Source organism: Trichechus manatus, unplaced genomic scaffold, assembly GCF_000243295.1.
Source record: "Trichechus manatus latirostris isolate Lorelei unplaced genomic scaffold, TriManLat1.0 scaffold00239, whole genome shotgun sequence".
NCBI classification, from domain to species: Eukaryota; Metazoa; Chordata; class Mammalia; order Sirenia; family Trichechidae; genus Trichechus; species Trichechus manatus.
The window spans coordinates 709,199-732,689 of NW_004444175.1; the positions used below are offsets into that span (position 1 = coordinate 709,199).

The following is a 23,491-nucleotide window of genomic DNA, read 5'->3' on the forward strand; positions in this document are numbered from 1 at the left end:
TTTCTAATCAGATAGTACTAAATCATAATTCAGAGTGTTAACCAGTCATTTCTGTATTGTAGAACTTGGCAAGCATACTTGAAAATGATTGCTTTCACTGTCTACCAAAAAAAAAAAATCTTTCTCAACCATGAAATACACTGATATTCCTGCCAAAGCAATTTAAGCAGCACTAGCAAAACTATAGATTAGATAACTTTACAGACTGCCATCCTCTTTCCCTTCTATAATAGCTTCTCAAAATTTGAGCTTCTCTAAAACTAACTGTATAGCGAATGCTACATCAGTATGCTCTGAGAACCCCTTATAGCTAGTCTGAGAACTGCATGCCAAGACAAAGGACAAAAGGCTTATCTTAAAAAAATTACCTCTTCTTTTTTCTCCCTTTTCCCTCTTCTACTGCTTACATGCTTTGCCAGTAGAACATGATAATCTGTTTAATGGAGTTTCAAGCACAGGAATCACCGTCAACATCTTGCTTACCTTTCCTCATTCCATAAGAGTTTTATAAAATGTGGTACAAACTCCTTATGATTAAGATCTGCACCTTCCAATTTCATAGTAAGGATATGGAGTGGCATTAATGTTTTACTTTGTTTTTTGTTACAACGAGGGCTCAGAAGAAAATTTAAACCTCTAATGAAGTCACATTTCAGCCTGATTCATATCAACGTATATTTACTTAATGCCTCCTGTTGCAAGTGTCAAACACTAGTTATTTATAAAAGTTTGAAGTCTGAACAAGAGGGCCTTATATATCATACAAAGAAGTTTGTACTCTATGCCTTAGGCTGTGGGAAGTCAAGGAAACAAAGAACAAAGGAGGACTCTTACTACCAGATATCAAGACTTGCTATAAAGCTACAGTAATTAAGGCAGTGTGTGATCAGCATAAGAATAATCAACTTGATTAATGGAGCAAAATAGAGTCCATCCTGAAACAAACGCTTCTGACATTATTACCTGATTTACAACAAAGATAACCACTGCAGTTCAATGGAGAAAAATTGTCTTTACAATAAATCGTACTTGGATCCTTTTTTTAAAAAATGAACCTTAACCTCTTCCTCATATCATATACGCAGATTAATTTGAGCTGGCTTATAGACCTAAATGTGAAATTTAAGAGAATGATGCCTCTAGGAAAAAATATTCATGGCCTTGGGGAGGAAAAAACTTCTTAAACAAAATACAAAAAGCACTAATCATAAAGAAAAGATTGATGAATTGGATTTCCTTAAAAATTAATATTTTGGATCATCAAAAGACATCATTAGGAGAGTAAAAAGTGGGAGAAAATATTTGTAATACATACAACTGGAAAAAAATAAAACAACTCATATCCAGAATATAAAGAACTCCTAACAATTAATAAGAAAAAAGCAGACTGCCCATTTCCGACAATGGGCAGAAGACTTACATAAGCAAATCGTAAAAGGCATGCATGAAAAGGTATTCAGCTTCATCAGTTATCAGGGAAATATAATTAAAAGTACAATGAGGTGCCACTACATACCTCCTAGAATGGCTAAATGTAAAAGTACAATATCAAGTGTTGACAAAGATATAGAGCGACTGGAATTTTCATATAGTATTGGTGGGAATGTAAATTGGTACAACTGCCATTTGGCAGTATCTTTTAAAGCTAGGCACATATATATACTATGTCAAATAATCCTGACATACCCAGCAGATATGAGTGCTATGTTCACCAAAACATGTGTACCAGAATATTCATAGGAGCTTTAATCATAACATCAAAAACTGAAAACAACTCAAATGTCCATCAACATGAGAATGGGTAAATTGTTACATATTAATATAATGAAATATATACAACAATAAAAAAATGAATTATGTTTACAAAAAAATATTGGATGAATCTCACAATCTTAAGCAAAGAAGCTTTTTCTGTCAACAGACATTAAAAAAACTTCAGTTTATTTTTTCATTATATGAAAGTAAAGAATAGACATAACTTACGAGGATGGGGTCAGAATAGTGATTATCTTTTGGATGGTTGAGTACTGCCTGGAAGGACACTTGAGAGAGACTCTTGGGGCATCTAAATCTTGGTGGTGATTTCTGTACATTGGTATGTGTGTAAAAATTGAGTTATACCCTTAAGACTTACGCATTTCTTGTAAGAGGGAGAAAGATAATTCTTGACAGGGGAAAAAGGGTAGGAATATAGATGAAACAAGAGTGGCCATGAGTTTGATGATTGTGGAAGCTGGGTGATGGGCATATAGGGGTTCATTGCACTATTCTTTCTATTTTGTGTATGCTTGAAATTTCCCATACTAAAATATTTCCATAAACAAATAAACATACTTCAGTAAAAAAAAAAAAAAAAAGGTATATCCTCATCTTATACACTTAATATTATAAATTTCAAATGGATTAATAACTTTATAATGGTAATGGCACTCTAAAACATAAGTTGAAAATGTTGGTTAGTATTTAACTGATAGACAGGAAAGGACTTGCTAAGCAAAATAAAATATGGAAGAAATTTCAAAGGAAAATAATGATAGATTTGAGTATTTAAAAAATTTGAATGTTTAAAGTAATTCTTTAAATGTTTAAAAAGCAAATAACTGGGGAAAATAGCTTTAATGAATATGATAAAGGAATAAGACTATTCATATATAAGGAGCTTTAAAAATGTAAAAGAATGTTTATAACGCAATAGAAGAACATGTATGAGACATGAACAGAGAGTTCACAAACTAAGAAAAATGAATGGCTAATGAACAATCTTTTAGAAGTTCAAACTTACTATTAACTGAGTAATGTACAATGAAATAAGTGGGTACTCTCTACCCTGCAGCTGAAAGTGTAAAATGGTATACACTCACTTTTTAAAGAGTCTGAAATTCAGTTGTAATAACATAATCAAAATATTTCATTAAAAAGTTTGTTGTGGCAATGTTCAATAACAAATTAGAAACAACCTAAATATCTAGGAATAAAGGAATGATTAAATTATGGCACATCTCTAAAATGCTGTATTAAACCATCATTTAAAAACCATGTTTTTAATAATTTATAATGTATTGATATTGCTATGTTCTAGGTAAAAACAAAACAGAAACACACAGACACACAAACACACAAGTAGTAATCTTCTACAGAGTCCCTGGGTTTGCAAACAATTAAACACTCAACTACTAGTTGAAAGATCCGTAGTTAGAACCCATTCAGAGGTACCTCATAAGACAGGCCTGGTGATCTGCTTCCAAAGGGTCACAGCCTTCAAAATCCTATGGAGCACAATTCTACTCTGCCCACATCGGGTCGCCATTAGTCGGAATTGACTCGATGGCAACTAACGACAACAAAGTAAAAATAAAAATACACATATATATGTATGTATGTATGTATACGCACGTGCACACACCACAAACACATACACGTTGTAATCTTAACTTAAAAATTCATAAATAAAACCAATTATGTAGAATGCAAAAGTGGTAAGTTTACAAGGACTTTTATTTATATTTTTAATTTTTTGTATTTTCCCTAATTTCACAATAGATATATGTTTTTGCTTTTTATAATCGAGGGGAAAAAAATCAATGAATTCCTCTACTTAATACTGCATTTGATCCATCTTTAATAGTTCAAAAAAATAGTAACTAATGTTTCAGAGAACAAAAGGATGGCAGAAAGCTTGTCTACTCCACATGTCCCATCAAAATACTCCCTTTTTGCCAAGTCTGCATCTAGCTTAAGAGAAGAATCGTTGGTAAATAAGGAGTAGAACCTCTTAACTAACTAGCTAGCTCTAATTCTGTTTTATGGCGAGAAGAGGTTGTCGGATTAACTGCTGTTTTGTAACGATTCTTTCTTTGTAACTCTTTGGAGAATCCAATTATTCCAACATTATTAAGCTAGCACCAAGAGTCAAGGAACCTCAGGAGGCTTGCACAGCAGTGTGCTACACAAAATTATTAAATCCAAGGTGGTTTTTCCAGTGTCTGCATTCATAACGTCTTACATTTTTAACTGTAAACTATTTGAGAAAGCAAATTGAAGAGTTTGAGGAAGCATGTTGCATTTAGCAGGGGTGGCGAAGGCGGGATGTTTGTATTTAAACTTCATGAGCTGCGGATTTTACTCGTTAGGTTTTGTTTGGTATTTCCGAGCTGGTAAAGTTAAGTCCCTTATTCACTTTTTATTGAGTTTGAAAACCGTATTTAATGAATTACATTAAAACAGCTATGGCTGTTTTTAAAGCATATTACTTTAAAATATCATAAGATAGGTATTCTTTATAATATTTTTTTAGTGTAGCAAAGCAAAGATGGCTTGAAAGTACACAGCAGAAGTCAGATGACCTTGTAGCCTGTCTCCACCAGGATTTTTCATCTGAACTACAAAACACAGGAAATGATTTGAGTAGTAGTTTTCTCAGTTGTTTCAAAGATGGTACATAGGTAGTTCCATTCTAAATGCAAAGGACAGAAGGTAATTCATTGCATACATTGGATGCCTTGGGTCATTAGAGCTTAATTCTCTCCCTGAACCCCAGTTGAAAGCCTGCTGAAGTATCCAAAGAGCATTTGCTTGTGTGTTAATTCTTCAGAAATATACTGAAAACATTTCTGTAAGAGATTTTGAAAATCAATATTTGATTTTTTTTTTTCCCTGAAAAAAGTATACATCATTCATCGATAGTATGCTGGGACTAGTAAAGAAATGCTTGTATATAATTTTCTTTGTCTTTACAAGCCCTTTGAAAGCCGTGTGTAATTTAGTATGTAAACCAAAAGTAGCTTGAGTACCTTACTGAGAGCATGGACACTTTACATGGATTCTGACAACAAAAGAGTAAAGAATGCTGTTTTATGTTTGATAGTAAATGTTTTTCCTACTGGCATTTGAAGGTGCCAGGGGAAAAAAATGTTGCAAAAAATTGTAATCCATCATAATTCTAGTTTTGCTAAATTTGCATTTTAATATAGAATTAGTCTTCCTTTGTAATGAAGACAAATTGTACAGTTAATTTCTTACATAGATTTTTCATCCAAACATTTCTATGCCTCATACAACACAATGAATGAATTCTTTTGTATATATCATTGATCAATATCTTTCTGAGAATGAAAGAAAATACTGTATTCATTTTATTTCTTAGATCAGTAAAATGGAACATGAGTTTTCGATAAAGGAGCGTGGATTTGAAGTTCAATTGAGAGAGATGGAAGACAGTAATCGAAATTCCACTGTTGAATTGAGGCATCTCTTAGTGACTCAACAGAAGGCAACCAACAGGTGGAAAGAAGAAGCCAAGAAACTTACTGAAAGTGCAGAAATTAGGATCAGTAATCTAAAGTAAGTCTGCTATTAATTGTTTGGCTCGTTTTACAGAAGGAATTATTTAACTTGGAATTTAATGTCCATGCTGTAATCCTTTTACAAAAATATATAATTCTTGACCTTATACTTACATTTTTTATTAAGCACATGTATATTAACTGCTGTGAAAGATCTTGGAGTCCCTGGGTGGTGCAAACAGTTAACACACTTGGCTGCTAACCAAAAGGTGGGTGGTTTGAGTTTACCCAGAGGTGCCTCAGAAGAAAAGCCTGGCAGTCTGCTTTCAAAAAACCAACCATTGAAAACCCTGTGGAGCATAGTTCCATTCTGGCATATATGGGGTCCCTATGAGTCAGAGTCAACTTCATGGCAACTTGTTTTTATAAAAGATATTAAGCATTCTAAACCAAAACTAATATTGTATATTTTTATAAATTTTATGCATATTCCACAAGATACAATAATTTTTGTTGGACATGGCAGCTTAAAATCTTATTACTATTTACATACAGATTTACTGTATATAATGTTTTATCATTGCAACAGAGTCTATTTGACCCACAAAGCTTGAAATATTTACTCTCTGATCCTTTAAGAAAAAGTGTGCCAACTCCTGCCTGGTAAGAACTTGAATGAGATAAGAAGCTGTATGGGGAGCTTTGAGCAAAGTAATGTAATCAGATTTAAATGTTCAAGGATGACCTTGACTGCTGTATAAAGAATAGATTGTAGAGGGGCAAGGGTAGAAAAAGGGAGAAAAGAGACCAATACTATACTAGTCCAAGTATAAGATGATGGTGGCTTGATCTAGGGTTTGAGGAGTTGGGGATAAACAAAAAAGTTTGCTTTGGGCCATGTCTTAGTCATCTAGTGCTGCTATAACAGAGTTACCACAAGTGGATGGCTTTAACAAAGAGAAGTTTATTCACTCACAGTCCAGTAGGCTAGAAGTCCGAATTCAGGGCGCTGGCTCCTGGGGAAGGCTTTCTGTCTCTGTCGACTCTGGAGGAACATCCTTGTCATCAGTCTTCCCTCGGTCTGGGAGTATCTTAGCACAGGAGCCTCAGGTCCAAAAGACACACTCTGCTCCTGGCACTGCTTTCTTGGTGGTATGAGGTCCCCATCCCTCTCTGCTTGCTTCTCTCTTTTATATTTCAAAAGAGATTGGCTTAAGACACTATCTAATCTTGTAGATCTTATCAATATAACTGCTGCTCACATCATACTGATAGGATTTACAACACATAGGGAGATCACATCAGATTACAAAATGGTAGACAATCATACAATACTGGGAATCTTGACCTAGCCAAGTTGACAGATATTTTGGGAGGACAAAATTCAATCCATGACAGCCCATGTTAAGTATGAGCTGCTTAAAAGACATTTAAGTGGGAATATCAACTAGTAAGTTGAGTACATAAATATGGAGTTCAGGGGTGAGATTGAAAGAGGAGCTATGTTTGGCAGTCATTAACATACATGATTTGGAAAACCATGGGGTGAGAGCATGTAGAAAAGTAATATAGATAGAGAAATGGAGCTGTTTGAAAACTGAGTTCCAAAATTTAAAGTTTGAGTGAAAGACACTGAGAAAACAGTGTCTAGAGATGCAGGAATCAAGACAGAATGGTTTAAAAAAAAAAAAATCAAAAAGGGGAGAATAAGCAATAATAATATTTATTGAATATTTAATGTATGTATATTTAATACAACTATTATTCAAATTTACACACCAACCACTAATGCCAAAGATGAAGAATTTGAAGATTTTTGCCAACTTCTGCAGTCTGAAATTGATCACATATGCAATCAAAATGCATTGATAATTACTGGTGATTGGAATGTGAAAGTTGGAAGCCAAGAAGAAGGATCAGTAGCTGGAAAATATGGCCTTGGTGATAGAAACAACACCAGAGATTGCATGATAGAATTTTGTAAGACCAACAACTTACTCGTTGCAAATACATTTTTTCAGCATAAACAGAGACTATACACGTGGACCTCATTGGATGGAATACACAAGAATCAAATCAACTACATCTGTGGAAAGAGCCAGTGGAGAGCTCAGTATCATCAGTCAGAACAAGGCCATGGGCCAGCTGCAGAACAGACCATTAATTGCTCATATGCAAGTTCAAGTTGAAGTTGAAGAAAATTAGAGCAAGTCCACAAGAGCCAAAGTACAACCTTGAGTATATCTCACCTGAATTTAGAGACCATCTCAAGAGTAGATTTGACACATTGAACAATAATGACTGAAGACCAAACGAGTTGTGGAATGACATCAAGGACATCATACATGAAGAAAGCAAGAGGTCATTAAAAAGACAGGAAAGAAAAGACCAAATGGATTTCAGAAGAGACTCTGAAACTTGCTTTTGAATGTAGAACAGCTAAAGCGAAAGGAAGAAATAAAGAAGTAAAAGAGCTGAACAGAAGATTTCAAAGGGTGGCTCAAAAAAATAAAGTATTATAATGAAATGTGCAAAGACCTGGAGTTAGAAAACCAAAAGGGAGGAACACACTTAGCATTTCCAAGGTGAAAGAACTGAAGAAAAAATTCAAGCCTCAAGTTGCAGTATTGAAGGATTCTATGGCATCAAAAGAAGATGGAAGGAATACTCAGAGTCGCTGTATCCAAAAGAATTGGTCGATTTTCAACCATTTCAGGAGGTAGCATATGATCAAGAACTGATGGTACTGAAGTTAGAAGTCCAAGCTGCACTGAAGGCATTGGTGAAAAACAAGGCTTCAGGAATTGATGGAATACTAATTAAAATGGTTCAACAAATGGATGCAATGCTGGAAGCGCTCAGTCGTCTATGCCAAGAAATTTGGAAGACAGCTACCTAGCCAAGAGACTGGAAGAGATCCATATTCGTGCCCATTCCAAAGAAAGGTGATCCAAAGGAATGTGAAAATTATTGAACAATATTGTTAATATCACATGCAAGTAAAATTATGCTAAAAATAATTCAAAAACAGTTGCAGCAGTACATCCACAGGAAACTGCCAGAAATTCAAGCCGGATTCAGAAGAGGACGTGGAAGGAGGGCTATCATTGCTGATGTCAGATGGATCCTGGCTGAAAGCAGAGAATACCAGAAAGATGTTTACCTGTGTTTTACTGATTCTCAAAGGCATTTGACTATGTGAATCATAACAAATTCTGGATAACATTGCAAAGAATGGGAATTCCAGAACACCTAATTACTCATTAACAACCTGCGATATGCAGGTGACACAACTTTGCTTGCTGAAAGTGAAGAGGATTTGAAGCATTTACTGATGAAGATCAAATAATACAGCTTTCAGTATGGGTTATACCTTAACATAAACGAAAATCTACTCACAACTGGACAAATAAACAACATCACGATAAATGGAGAAAATATTGAAGTTGTCAAGGATTTCATTTTATTTTAATCCACAATCAATGCCCATGGAAGCAGCAGTCAGGAATTCAAACGATCTATTGCATAGGGCAAATCTGCTGCAAAATACCTCTTCAGTAAAGTGTTAAAAAGCAAATATACCACCTTGAGGACTAAGGTGTGCCTGACGCAAGCATGGTATTTTCAGTTGCCTCATATGCATGCAAAAGCTGGAAATAAGTAAGGAAGACTAAAGAAGAACTGATACATTTGAATTATGGTATTGGCGAAAAATATTGAATATACCATGGACTACCAGGAGAATGAACAAATCTGTTTTGGAAGAAGTACAGCCAGAATGCTCCTTAGAAGTGAGGTTGGCGAGACTTCATCTCATGTACTTTGGATACTTTACGAGCAGAAACCAGTCCCTGGAGAAGGACATCATGCTTGGTAAAATAGAGGGTCAGCAAAAGAGAGGAAGTGGCTACAACAATGGACTCAAACATAGCAATAATTGTGAGAATAGCACAGGACCAGGCAGTGTTTTGTTCTGTTGTCCCTGGGATTGCTATGATTCGGAACTGACTGGATGACACCAACAACAACAACGTGTACCTTGTTCTAAGCAACTTGCATGAGTCGGAATCAACTCCATAGTGATGGGTTTGGTTTTAGGAGTCCTGGTGGTGCGGTGGTTAAGCACTCGGCTGCTAACAGAAAGATCGGCAGTACAAACCCAACCACTGCTCCATGGGAGAAAGATGTAGCAGTCTGCTTCCGTAAAGATTTCTGCCTTGGAAACCCTATACAGCAGTTCTCCTCGGTCCTGTAGGGTCTCTATGAGTCGGAGTCAATTGGACAGTAGTGGATAAGTTTAGTTAATTTTCACAACAGCACTCAGAGTGGATAGTATTATTATTTACATTTTACACATAGAGAAACTGAGGCCCAGAGGCTGAGGAATTTAAGGTCACATAGCTAGTGAAGTGGCAGATCCTGGTTTCAAATTCAGGCAGTTTGGGTAAAGCGAATATGCTCTTACTCACTATGAGTTATAAAATGTTACTGATTGAGTAATGTAAGTAAGGACTAAGGGTCCTTTCAATTTGGCACCCATGTAGTGATCTTTTCTAACAATAATAAGAGCAGTTTTAGTGGAATGTAGGAATGAAAATGTGTTTAGAATGAATTCAAAAGAGAAAGAGAACTTCTGTTTCCAGTTCATGATGAGCTAAGCAATTTGGACCAACCTTTTAACACAACTAAAAGAGTTAGATGAATTATTTAAAAATCTACATCTACTGAAGGCATTAAAGAACTAACAAAGAAAATCATCTCCAGTTTGGCTGTATCGTAGGTTGCAAAGTTGGTGTAATATTAGAAAATCGACTAATATAATTTACTACATTAACTTATTGAAGAAGAAAAATCATTAGGTCTTTTCAATAGACTAAAAAAGCATTTGATAAAATTTAATATCTATTCGTCATTTTTCCAAAAAGCTCTCAGCACACTTAAGAGTAGAATTTACTTAATTTCATAAAGATATCTATTGTACAGCGAACATAATTCTTAATCACAACATGTTACAAACTTTCCTTTGAAGATAGTAAAGATGACAAAGAAGTCCACTATTAACACTTTCATTCATCTTTGTACTGTAAGTCCTAAGCAGTGCACTATGGCAAGAAAAAGAAATAAAAAGTATACAAACTGGAAAGGAAGAACAAAAGTAGCCATTTTTCCCATACAACATTGTTGTGTATGTAGAAAATCCAAAATAATTTGTAGATAAATTATTAGAATTAATAAATTAATTTAGCAAGATAACTGAATATAAAGTAAATATACAAAATCAATTATATTACTACAAACTAGTAACAAATATTTCAAAAATAACATCTAAAAAATAGTAAAATTTACAATAGCATCAAAAACATTGAATATTTACCTTAATTAGTAAACAGTGTCTGCCTTAAGCATTGTGTTCATTTAAGAACTATCTGTATGGGATCAAATTGACAACAGCAACTCTAAAGATTAAATAGGAAACTTAGGGGGCAGTGAATTTATGTGATTGGGGAAGAAACAATTCAGAAGAGGAGGGTGAGAAGGTTGCATAACTTGAAGAATATAATCAATGTCACTGATTTGTACATGTAGAAATTGTTGAATCGGTGTATGTTCTGCTGTGTCTATTCTCAAGAACAACCAAAAAATAAAATAATTTTTTTTACAAAATCAAATACCCAGGAATAAGTTTAACAAATGTCTGTAAGACTAATACACAGAATTTTAATTCATGTTATGAATTAAAGAAGACTTAAATACATAGAAGTGTGTGCCATGTCAATGGATGGGAAAACTCAGTATTTTGTAAAGACGTCAGTTCTCCCCCAAACTATCTACAGATTCAGTGTAATTCCAGTCAGAATACTAGCACATGGAGCAATATGAGAAGTATATTGTTTGTTAAGTGAAAAGACAGAAGTATAACCATGTGTATAGTATTCTACCTTTTATCTAAGCAGGGAGAGTGTGTGTGTGTACACACATACATTTGTACACACACACACACATATATTCTCCTTGCTTAGATAAAAGGTAGAATACTATACACATGGTTATACTTCTTGTGTACACACATGCATTTATATACACACACACTTGTTTTTAAAAATGGAGAGGTAAGCCAAAAAATGATTTATACAGTTATCTATAAAGGAAGAGAGGAGACAAGGATGCAGGCTAGCTTTAAATGAACCTTCTTTTGTAGACTTATAAGCTTGACTTTGGAACTATAGAAATGTTTATATAATTATTCTTAAAATTAAATGAAAATGAAAAAAATACCTAAAAATCGGGAGTAAAATTAAATAAATGAACTGAATTGTGTAGGAAGCTAATGGCTTAACTACATAGATGAAGTATTCCAAATGACATTAAACACAGTAATTAAACACAGTAAATCCCTTGTGGGATAAACCTAAGGATAAAAAGAACTGGGAAAAAAAAGTCATCAACTCTTCTTAACAGTCATATTGTTAGTGATAATACTGATATCGTTATTCTGAAACTTACAATTATAGGGTAAAGCAATTGAGTAATTATTATAAATAACTTTAAGAACCAAGATTTTCAACATGAGAAAGAAACTCAAAGAGGTTATATAAAACTTCTAATTGTAAATTTGAATTGGAAATACTAATGTATAAACTCATGATATGTTTATTTAAAAACATGTATTTCCTAGCTCTGTCTGCTGAAAGAATCTAGAAACAATGACCAACTCAGTTACAATGAGGTCTCCTAAAAAGAAACTAGAGCTCCTTGGAGAGATGATTACAGATCTGGGACAGGAAATTATAAGATGAACTTAGAAAACACCATTGTCATAGCAAAAAACAAGGAAGATACCAAGACTGCTAGGGTCTTGTCGAAAGGACTCGAGAGGCAATTTGAACATTAAAAAGAATATGTACAGTAAATTGAAACATATCAAATATATATGAGATTAAAACATGTCAAAAATCCATAACTTATAAAATGATACTACATAAAGGAGGAAAAAACTCCTTGGTCACCTTTGGAAGATACTATGCAACCAACTTACTGTGGAAAAAAAAAAAAAGATGAATGAATGGAAAGAATCTAGCATCTATACTACCTACCCTTTCTGTGCTCACTGTACCTTATCAAATGCCACTTTTCTTTCCTACCATAACAGCCCTCCGTTCTCAGGCCAGGGAACCAATGTGGGGATCCTGCCAGTTGCTGAATATATTTATTCCAATCATGCATTCCAGAACCGGGGAAATAACCACAGGGTAGGATTATAGACACACTGGGCCCACTGTGAGACAACCTAAGCCAAAACTCCATTGTCAATCTGACCTATATAAATCTCTCCTCTAATTGGTGAACCCCAGTGGTATTTAGGGTCTACTACAATTCATCATTTTAGCACTGGTATCCAGTAATCCTGAAAATGTCTGAATTTCCCCCTTCTCCGTTGCTCCCTGCTAATTGTTCACAAGTCCCTTAGAGGAAGGCCAGGAGAAAGTATGTATTTTTACATGTGTAGCATAGTCCTTCCTAAGGGGACCTGCTCCCCCTTTCATCACTCAAGGGGCCCAGGGACTCTGGGTCTGTGAACTGGCTCAAGCTGGGAAATTGGTTGAGTGGCCACTGACTCTCTCAAGTCAGACTTACGTTCAGCAGACCTAGAACTTTTTTACTTCTATGAATCAAATAAGACTTTAGTAGGCTGCCTGTCTATTTCAGTTCAAGGGACACAGTGTTGTTGCTGTTGTTAGTTGCCATCAAGTTGATTCTGACTCATGGCGACCCTGTGTGTGCAGAGTAGAACTGCCCCATAGGGTTTTCAAGGCTGTGACCTTTCAGAAGCAGATCACCAAGTGGGTTTGAATGACTGTTTGTGCCACCCAGGATTCCTAAGGACACAACGATCAACTAACAAATGCCAAAGACCTCTGCAGGTCAGACTCTTCTGATTACTGTTTGACTCTTGCCCATTCCAGTAACCACAACCACATCGTCTTTGGAGATTTAATGACACCACTTTCCCCTTGCCATCCAGAATCCTATCTTTTCCATGGAATTCAAGGAGCCCAGTTCCATGACAGCAGTTCCCACTGTCATTTCTGGCCTACAGAGAACAACCACCACAGAGCTCTTAGGGCTGCCAGGGCTCCCCTCATGAATGTATTTCTCATAGTCTTAGAGAAGGGAAAGTCCTCTGGATACTCCTGGAGGACATAATGGAGAAATAGGTGAACTGCTTTTACATGAGAATTCCCCAAAGATTTCCATTGTCCTTATGCCGTTGGGTAACTTCTCTGCACAGGTGGGTGAGTTTGCCCCTCCAAGGGACATTTGTCTGGACAGTACTTGGAGATGGGGAATGCTACTGACATATAGTGTATAAAGGCCAGGGATGCTGTTAAACATTCTACAATGCACAGGACAACCCCCACAACAAATAGTTTTCTGGCCCAAAACCTCAGCAGTACTAAGGTTGAGAAACTCTGCTCTATGCTCTAACTCGGAGCCCTGATGGTGCGGTAGTTAAGAATTTCAATATCATTCAGTAAAGGTCACCATTGAGTTCAGATTTCATTAAACCAACCAAGTAAACTGAGACACTCAAGCTAACATATTAAACCCAGAATGTCTGTGTTGTGAACCCGTATCGGTCAGTTTGGGCTGATCCAGCATTTTACTCTTTCCACTGTAGTCCAGAACCCTTCAGATCCATTCTCACACACATTCCCCAGATTTCTGTGTATATAAAATTGGCAAAATCACATAGTTATTTTGTTGTATTCTGCCTCCTCGCAGGTCATGTTTTGTATCTCCTTCCTTAGAGCCTGCTAGACTTGAGCCTGGCTATAGGTCTAGATTCAGTGAGTGATGGTGGGGTAAATCCGGAGGAGATTCAGTCTTTTGCAAGGCATCACCCTCAGGGGAGGCCATTACAGATTTTTCAGGCAAGGAGACTTGAGACTTACCTTCCCCAATAGGGTGGTAGAATTTAGGGACTCAAAGCCCACCCTTCACTGGAGTCTGCTCACATTTCCCTGTCCCAATTTTTAAGGAAGAAGAGACCCTGCAAGGTTGGAAATTTAGTTTGTATTGTAATTCAGCTACCCACAGGATTAGACTTTGAGTGTGGTTATTCGAAATCTGGGCGTTACAGCTAGAGGAAATTAGGGTGTCTAATAGGGCAGCCATAGAAGTTTTCTGGTCCATAACCTGGAGCCCTGTAGTGGAACAGTTAAGTGCTCAGCTGCTAAGGGAAAGGTTGGCGATACAAACCCACCCAGTGACTCTCTCCTGTGAAGACTACAGCCTAGAAAACCCTGTGTGATATTTTACTCTGTCGTATGGGGTTGCTGTGACTTAAAATCAACTCAGTGGCACCTAACAACAGCAACCTGGACTTTAAGCTCAGAATTTAAAACTCTGAGCTTTTTTTTTTTTTTTTTTTAATCTCTTTTCTCAAAGTTCCCCAGTGCACTTAGAAGCAACAACCCAACCCAATTATATTCCTTATTCACTAAAGTGTTCTATGTCAGCAACTTCTTGGTCACCCAAAGCCTTATCCTCTATAAGCACTTTATTATATAGGTGGTTAATTAACTTTTGCCATTGTATACAATTACATTACCGGTATCCACTTAACTACTGGCCTTTACATGTAATGAGAGCAGAGAACCAATTCCAGATAATCAAGAACCAGTTAGAGAACCCATCCATAAGAGTATGTTCCTCTGGAACCGCTTTTGGTACCAATTTCTGTATGTGTCAGAGTTCATTCAGAAAAGCAGAACCCCTATGAGTAATATATAATGTGGGATTTATTTTGGGCTAAATTAGACCTCATGCTATTACGGGAGCTGGTCATTGCAATGCAGTCAGTGCAGTGCAGTTGTCTCTGCATCTGGTGTTGGGCCTGAATCACTATGGATCAGCTAAACTGGCAGTCAGAAAGGAAAGCTAGATGTGGATGAGAGCAGAAACAAAGTGTAACTTGTGAGGACAAACTGGAATCCTCGTCTGTCTCTCACCACTTCCAACTGTGGCCATGGATGACCTGCAAGGGAAGCTGGTACCCTTAGCATGACCCAGACCTCAGAGAAGCTGAAAGTGGATATATGCAGAGGATGGAGTTGCTGAGAGTCCAGGTGGTACCTTGTGCCAACACAGTGAGCTAATATACCATCAGCAACACACATGAGTTGCCACAGTGCCAGCTGCCCTGCAGTAACCTTCAGAGCCTTCTGCATAAGCTTCTCTCATGGCCAACAGTAATCCAAGACCATGCAGGGAAGGAAATTCTTAGCTAAGCTGACACAGTCCAAAGCCACCACAATGTGTTTGCCATAATTTAACTCATGATGTTGGGCAATTCACAATGTCTCCCTAAAGAAATATGAACCCATATAAGATAAAGTAGACCTACCTGGATATTAGTCTGAAGATTATATTTATGATAGCTATAATTTGTTGAGTATACACTATTCACTGAACACTTTGCATACTCAATCATCATCACAAAAAATTTTGCAAAGTAAGTGCTATTATACTTCCCATTTCACAGATGAAGGAACTCTAGACTTTAAAATATTTATACAGGTCCACAATCCATTACCTAAAACCAGTCTTTTCCTAAGTTAGCGGACTACTGTTTGGTGACAAATCCTGACTTGAACTGACATAGTCTATTTATGGTATAGATATGTGTGTGTGTGTGCATGTGTGTGTATATACTCATATATATATACATACACACATATATTCCATTTATTGTACCTATTCGTATGCTTTACTGAGAAATATTTATGTCTATTGCGATCACTATCCTACTCTAAATCCTTAAAACATTTCTTGTATGTCTTGGTTTTTGCAATATTGCATATGTAACTTGTGCACACCAGCTAACCACACCACCACTCCCAATAGCTATAAATCCTTTAATGATAGTTGTCTTAGTCATCTAGTGCTGCTCTAACAGAAATACCACAAGTAGATGGCTTCAGCAAACAGAAGCTTATTCTCTCACAGTCTAGGAGGCTAGAAGTCCAAATTCAGGGCATCACTCCAGGAGAAGGCTTTCTCTCTTTGTTGGCTCTGGGGAAAGGTCCTTGTCATCAGTCTTCCGTAGTCGAGGAGCTTCTCAGTGCAGGGACCCTGGGTCCAAAGGACATGCTATTCTCCTGGCTCTTGTTTCTTGGTGGTATGAGGTCCCCCTGTCTCTCTGCTCACTTCTCTCTTTTATATCTCAAAAGAGATTGGCTCAAGACACAACCCAATCTTGTAGATTGAGTCCTACCTCATTAACATAACTACCACTAATCCCATCTCATCAACATCATAGAGGTAGGATTTACAACACTTAGTAAAATCACATCAGATGACAAAATGGTTGATAATCACACAATACTGGGAATCATGGCCCAACCAAGTTGACAGATATTTTTGGGGGACACAATTCAATCCATGACAATAGTGAATGTGTTTTATTTTAGTTTGCATTTCCTGAAGCATTGAGCAAGTGCCTTGCACAAAAGAAGCACATAGAATGTTGAATGGAATTACTATGAGTCTATAAAAATAGTTTAAATACAACCCGCCTATTGCTTGCAGCCTGGGTTAGAGAGACTATTAAGGCCCTTTATACCTTGCAACTTCGGGAATACTACTTGACTTTTTGAAAGGTAGTTTACCTCAGTTATACACATACTTTAATATTGAGGAATTACTTACATCATACTTTCCCTGATTTGTCTCATTATATGTAGGGGTCTGTCAGTTGTGAGATTATCCATCTTTTTGGTAGGAAATCATTTTATTAATTAAGAAAAATCAAAGAATGTCTTCAAAAATTATAGAAATTTTAGATTTTAAGTTATATAGATCTTAGATTCTATACATACATATTTTAATATGTAGGTTAAATATATTGACCAGTGGGCATCTTAATTTATGTAATAAATTCTCTATAAGTTGAATTATTACAGCAAAAATTTTGCTTTAAATTTTCTGAGATGGTCATACTTTTAAACTAACCTGTAAAGTAGTCATTCTAGGAAGGAAAATTTGTTCAGTTTTGTTTTTAATTGTAGACAGATTGATGGTTTTCTTGAATTATTTCTCCTTCAAAACATAAACTGAGGTAGAGATCTGGCATGGACACAAAAGATAGGTGTCCCCATATGTGGTACACACAAAAGATCAAAACAGAGTGGAGATGAGAAAAAAGAGTGAACTTGAATCAGTTTACAGGAAGAGAGAGAACACACAGATGATATTAAACCAGCTATGCTATAATCATAAAAATATATATATACACCTACTCGTCACTTATCAACATGATTAGCTTCCAAAGACCAAGTTTTTTTGTGAAAATCAGCATTATGTGAAAATGAAGGATGACTACATCATTACATAACTGCCAAATTACATCCTTACATAACTGACAAATTACATAACTACCGAATTATATCATTACATAACTGCCAAACCACTGAAAATCATGGCCCAGCCAAGTTGACACATAACCTTAACCATCACAGCCAACTTTACTTTTGCCTCCCACTTTGGTGTTCATTACTGCCAGACATACGTCATTAATGTGCAAAATAGTTGAATAGTAGATTTGTTAACTATTGTTGTAATTGCAAAATGTTGATTAACGAGATAGTCGATAAGTGAGTAGTAAGTGTAGTTTATTAATAAAAATACTCAGAGTAAATCTCAGAATATAAAACCTGGTTAGCTATGGTTGATACTCAATATGTTTAGCACCTACTGATAACATCAACAAGGTAATATTAGCCTGAAAAGTCATTCTTCTTTTGGTATACCTCCTCCTAATGAGCTAAATCTTCTCCTAGAGCAAACAACCCAAGAGAAAACAGGGAAGAAGTCTCAGTATCTTTTTTTGACCTAGTCCAGGAGGTCACACATCATCACTTCCACTTTATTCTATTCGTTAGAAACAAGTCACTATTCAAATTGAGGGGAGTTAGGCTCCACTTCTTGAAGAGAGGAGTCTCGGTGGACATAGTTGATGACCACCACAAGACCAAATGATCTGACCTCTATCAATTTATGCCTTAATTACTATAACACCTTTCTAGCTGACCGCTGACCTCTTACACCAATCTCTTTCCGTCTCTCCTTCCCCCGCCCAAAAATGTCCAACCTAAATTCTGAGCCTGCTTTCTAGCATTCAGAACAAACAAACAAAACATCAAAGCAGTTGCTGTCGACCCCATGTGTGTGGAGTAGAACTGCACGCTATGGTATTTCAAGGCTGTGACCTTTCAGAAGCAGATCACCAGGCCTTTCTTTCAAGGCTCCTCTGGGTAGGTTCAAACCAACAACCTTTTGGTTAGTAGTTGAGTGCTTAACAATTGTGTCACCCAGGGACTCCCTTCTAGTGTTCAAAGCCCTCCATTAATGCCTAGGATCTAATTATATACCCACCTTATGTTCCCTTCTATTTTCTTCACCAAAACTCTTGTTCTAGTCAGATCAATCTTAACTCTATGCATATTATTGCTCATGTATAAATACATGCTCATATTGTTCTCTTTACTCATCTTTGTGTCTAAATTCCAGTCCAAGCCCCGATTTTTTTCTGAAGCTTCCTGTGTTTCTCCAGTCCACACTAATATTCTCCTATTCGGAACTACTGAAGTACTTAGAGTCTGAAACAGTTTTTTTGTTAGCCATCTCTTTTTTTTTTATTATTTTATTCCTCAGCTCTTTTAAGTTGGGGCCCATGGGCACATCCTTTTTTTTAATTTTTGTACTATAGTATACATGCATAAACATGTGCATTGAACAACAGGTATAATGCCTCCCAAGTCAAGAAATGCACATATTGCTCCCTAATTATAATCTCCTTTCCCTCTAGAAGTAACCACTCTCCTGACTATTATAGTAATCATTTCTTTTAAACTTATACAATCTGTGTGTACAACCCTAAATATAGTTTTTTTTGTCTGTTTTTGAACTTAATATAAATGGAATCATACTCTATTGTAACTTGATTTTTTTCTGCTCACAATTATGGTCATAAGATTCATCTAGGTTGTGTGTACAGCTCTGTTTTATTCATCTTTATCACTCTATAGTATTCCATTATTGAGTGCACTGTTAATGGGCATTTGTATTTCCATTTTGGAACAAATAGGAAGAATATTGCTATGAGCATTCTTGTACAATTACAGTGACACAATTAATGACAATGATACAATTAATCATTTCTTTATCTCGGGTTGTTGTTGTTAGTCACCGTCTAGTCGGCTCCGGCTCACGGCCACCTCATATATAACAGACTGAAACATTGCCAGGTTCTGGGCCGTCATGGTTGTTGGTGTGTTTGGGTCCATTGTTGTGGCTATTGTATCAGTCTATCTCATTGAGGGGTTTCCCTTGTTTTCACTGACCCTCTGCTTTACCAAATACAATGTCCTTTTCTAGCGATTAGTCTTTCCTGATGATGTGTCCAAAGTAAGCAAGTTGAAATCTTGCCATCTTTGCTTGCGTGCAGGTTGTATTTCTTCTAAGACTGACTTGTTTGTTTTTTGGCAGTCCATGGTATATTCAAAATTCTTCACTAACACCACAGTTCAAATGCACCAATGCTTCTTCTGTCTTCCTTATTCATTGTCCAGCCTTCACATGCATATGAGGCGATTGAAAAGACCATGGCTTGGGTCAGGTGCAATTTAGTCATCAAAGTGACATCTTTGCTTTTTAAAACTTAAAAGAGGTCTTTTGCAGCAGATTTGCCCAGTGTAGTACATTGTTTCATTTCTTCTGCTTCCAAGGACATTGATTATTGATCCAGGTAGAATGAATCATTTACAACTTGATTTTTTTCCTCCGTTTGTCATGATGTTGTTTATGAGTCCAGTTGTGAGGATTTGTGTTTTCTTCACGTTCAGGTATAATCCATACTAAAGGTTGTAGTCTTTGACCTTCATCAGTAAGTACTTCGAGTCACCTTCATTTTTGCAAAGGTGTGTCATCTGCATATCATAGGTTGTTAATGAGTCTTCCTCCAGTCCTGATGCTGTGTTCTTCATATAGTCCAGCTTCTCAGATTATTTTCTTAGTTTACAGATTGAATAAGTAAGGTGAGAGGGTACAACCTTTCATACCTTTCCAATTCTGAACCATGCAATATCCCCTTGTTCTGTTCAATGACTGCCTCTTGATCCATGTATAGATTCCACATGAGCACAATTAAGTGTTCTGGAATCCCATTCTTCACAATGTTGTCCTTAATTTGTTGTGATCCACACAGTCAAATGCTTTTGCATAGTTAGTAAAACACAGATAAATATATTTCTGGTATTCTCTACTTTCGGCCAACATCCACCAGACAATAGCAGTGATATCCCTCAGTCCACATCCTCTTCTGAATCCAGTTTGAACTTCTGGCAGTCCTTGTTGATGTACATCTGCAGTCATTTTTTAAATTATCTTCAGAATCCTGCTAGCACATGATATTAATGATATTGTTCAATAATTTTGACATTCTGTTTGTCTTTCTTTGGAATGGGTACAAATATGGATCTCTTCCAGTTGGCCAGGTAGCCCTCTTCCAAATTTCTTGGCGTAGACAAGTAAGTGCTTCCAGTGCTGCATCCGTTTGTTGGAGCATCTCACTTGGTATTCCACCACTTCCTGGAGACTTGTTTTTTTGCCAATGCCTTCAGTGCATCTTGGACTTCTTCCTTAAATAACAGTAGTTCTTGATCACATGCTACCTCCTGAAATGGCTGAATGTCAACCAATTCTTTTTGGTACAGTGACTCTGTATATTCCTTCCATCATCTTTTGATGCTTCCTGTGTCATTCAGTTTTTTACTTTTTTACTCTTTCTAGGGTTTATTTTCTAAAATTGGAATTGTTGAGTCTCTCGGGGTATGCATATTTCCAACTTTACTAGAAAATGCCTCACTGTTTCCCAAAGTGGTTGTAACTATTTACATATACCAAGTACGTAGTATGTGAGAATTCCTGATACTGCACATCCTTACACTGTGGTCAGATGCATTAAATTGTGCTAATCTATTGAATATGTATTGATTTCTTATTGTAGTTGTAACTTGCAACTCTGAGTTCTATTGAAGTTGCGATCTATTTATATGTTTATTGGCCCTGTAAACTTCTTTTTCTGAAAAGTGTCTCTCCAAGACTTTTAACCATTTTTCTATTGAGTTGTTTGCCTTTTTCTCATGTGTTACAAGAATCTTCTTCCACTCTATAGTTTATCTTTTTTCTTTCTTAGCTATCTCTTGATAAACAGAAGTTCTTGATATTAATGGAGTCAAATTATCCACATTTGTCTTTATAATTAGTGCTTTGTGCACCTTGTTTTAAAAAATCCTTTTTATCCTGAAATCTAAAGACATTACCTTATGTTTCCTGTCGAAAGCTTTATCGTTTTGCGTTTTGCATTTAAGTCTTTATTCAACCTAGAATTGATTTTGCATGTGAGGTAAGGTAGAAGTCAGATTCCATTTTTTCCCCATATAGTAGGCATTCATTCCTGCAGCACTTAATTACAAGACAGACTGTCTTTTCCTCACTACTTTGCGATGCCCCCTTTGTCAAAATTTGTGTCCATTTGAGTATGGGTCTCTTTTTGAGCTCTGTTTTATGTTCCATTGGTTTGTTTGTCTGTCTTTGTGTCAGTACAGTCTGACTTGTTTATCATAGCTTTATAAGACACTTTTGAAAACAAACACAAGGTTAGGTAAGTGACTTGATACCTGATAAAGCCGCTCCTCTTACCTTGTTCTTGTTTCAAAATGTCTTCTCTATTCCTTGCCCTGAGGATTTCCATATTCATGTTACAATTATCTTGTCACGTTCCATAAAGAAATATGGTAGGATTTCGATTGGGATTGCATTGAATCTATAAATAAATTTGGAACAAAGTATCATAATTAACATTTTTACAATATTAAGGCTTCCAGTCTATGGACATGATATATCACTCCATTTCTTTAGGTCTTCTTTAATGCCTCTCAATAGGGTTTATTAATTTCCTTGTAGAAGTCTTACACATCTTTTTTAGAGTTACTCCTAAGTAATTGATAGTTTTATGGTATTGTAAACAGTGTTTCTTCAATTTTATTTCAGTTTGTTTCTTGTATACAGAAATACAAATGATTTTTTATACTGATTTTTTCAACCAGCAACCTTGCTCAGTTCAAAAGCTGTAGATTCTTTTTTATTTTGTTTATAATATGACAGTTTTATTTTTTTCCTTTCCAGTCCATTATATATTTTATTTCTCTTTCTTGCCTTATTACACTGGCTAGGACCTCCAGTACAATGCAGAATCAGTGTAGTGATAGTAGGAACTCTTGTTTTGTTACCAGTCTCAACAGGAAAAGCTTTCAGTCTTCATCATTAAGTGTGATGTTTTCTGTGTTTAGAGATAACCTCAATCAGATTCAGGAATTTTTCTTGTATTCTTACTTTACTTGAGTTTTTATCATAAATACTGAATTTTATAAAAGCTTTTTCTGTATCAGTTGAGAAAATCATTTAATTTTTTTCTCTTTAATCTGTTAGTAGGGTAAATTTTATGAATTTATTTTGCTAATGTACAAAATTTATATTTCTAGGATAAAACCAATACAACTGTAATGTATTGTCCTTATAGATTGCTAGATTTGCCTTGCTAGTATTTTATTTAGTGTATTTTCATCTATGTTCATGAGAGACATTGACCTGAAATTTTCCTTTCTAGTACTTTATTGTTAGGTGGTAAGATTGTAGTACCAAAGTTACACTTTCCTCAAAAATGATTTGGGGGTGGCCCTTCATTTATTATTGTCTTATGCATTTTGTATAATACTAGAATTGTTTATTCCTTGAATAATTGGTGAAACATTCAAGTGAAGCTCTCTAGGTCTGCAGTTTTGTTTTTTGGTGGTGGTAGTTTTTTGTGGAATATTTTTGGTTGTTGATTGAGTTTCTTTAATGGTTATAGAACTCTTCACATTTTCTGCTTCTTCTGTGAAACAGTTTTGGTAAACTATATTTTTCTAAAAATATGTTTATTCTAAATTTTCAAATTTGTTGGGTATAATGTTCATAATATCTTCTTCTTATCTGTTTGATGTCTTCAGCATCTATAATGATATCCCCTTTTGCATTCCTGATATTTATTATTATTTGTACCTTGTCTCTTTTTCTTTATCATTCTCACCAGAGATTTGTCAAAT

At 35.9% G+C, this 23,491-nt stretch overlaps 1 protein-coding gene across 1 annotated transcript in view; it reads left to right on the plus strand.

Moving 5' to 3' along the window:
- SCLT1 (sodium channel and clathrin linker 1) overlaps positions 1–23,491 on the plus strand; it is a 202,004-nt gene that overhangs the window by 138,375 nt on the left and 40,138 nt on the right. The window contains exon 18 of the mRNA XM_004389281.2: positions 5,144–5,340. Coding sequence (XP_004389338.1) covers positions 5,144–5,340 — 197 coding nt within the window. The remainder of the gene's footprint in view (positions 1–5,143; positions 5,341–23,491) is intronic.